A 987-nucleotide genomic window follows, 5' to 3' on the forward strand; every position below is an offset into this window, starting at 1 on the left:
TCACTTTGTTGATAGGTTTACAGTTTTCTTCATTCTCAGTTTGATAAATAGGACAGTTGGCTTCTTTGTTTTTTCTTTATTGATGCCTCCAATACAACGGACTAAACTCAGAGATACTTGTTTTAATTTTGGGCTTCCAAAAATAAGGACAATTGACTGAGCTGGTGAATAGCTGTAGATAATGATCAAACAGGCACAGAATCCCGGACTAGTTTGGGAGAAGATTTCTATAAACACAAGGATTTCGGATAAATAGAAGCATATGTAAAGGAAAAGAAGCCAGCTTATTGTCTTTGCGGCGCGTACTCGACCTTCTGCATGAGCACCGAGCTCTCCTTTTGAATTCCTATCTGAATTATGTACCACAAGCGACTTGATAATCAGACCATTAGAAATACCTACTAATACTAGTGGAACAGAGCAATTTATGAGGTTCGCATATGCAGGTAGCAGATATACAACATTCCGGCCAGAAACTGAGATTTCTCCACTCTCATTCATTGACATGTTTAAATATGGAGGATCAAGTTGGAAGTTCCAGGCAGCAGGAAGGGCGGTAGCAAATGATATAATAAGTGATACCATTATTAGCTGTGGAACTAATCGAACAGATGCAAGCTTCAGGCGGATTAAAAATGGATGAGTGGCTATGACAATCTGTAAGTAATAATTGAGTGACAGGCAAACTGTAAACCAGAAGCTGCAGTAGATTGGAATAGTTATCAGGACAACGGATACAAGGTAGACACCAGCTGAAAAGTAGATATCAGAACATACAAAGCTCATATAATCATTGACTAGCATGATGAGCTGAAAGAAAACATTGGACATGCATAGAGTCACCACAATGAGATCAGATGGAGTGAAGTTCCTTGACTTGGCTTTGTCCATAAGATTGACACCAATGATAAAGGAGTTGGTGAACACTGCGAGCACAGTGTTAACAGCCAAAACAATCATGGAAACCAGAATAAATACAGGAAGCAT

The 987-nt window shown here is 39.1% G+C and overlaps 1 protein-coding gene across 1 annotated transcript; it reads right to left on the reverse strand.

The window, feature by feature from the left end:
• On the reverse strand, window positions 1-987 carry LOC142204309 (taste receptor type 2 member 40-like). Its single transcript, XM_075275653.1, has one exon. The coding sequence runs from the start codon at window positions 985-987 to the stop codon at window positions 1-3; it is 987 nt and encodes a 328-aa protein (XP_075131754.1).

This window comes from Leptodactylus fuscus, chromosome 1 (genome assembly GCF_031893055.1).
Source record: "Leptodactylus fuscus isolate aLepFus1 chromosome 1, aLepFus1.hap2, whole genome shotgun sequence".
In the NCBI taxonomy this organism is placed as follows: Eukaryota; Metazoa; Chordata; class Amphibia; order Anura; family Leptodactylidae; genus Leptodactylus; species Leptodactylus fuscus.

Bases quoted from the DNA above. Each gene is read 5' to 3' on its own strand.
- LOC142204309 (XM_075275653.1), bottom strand. From the start codon at position 987: ATGCTTCCTGTATTTATTCTGGTTTCCATGATTGTTTTGGCTGTTAAC.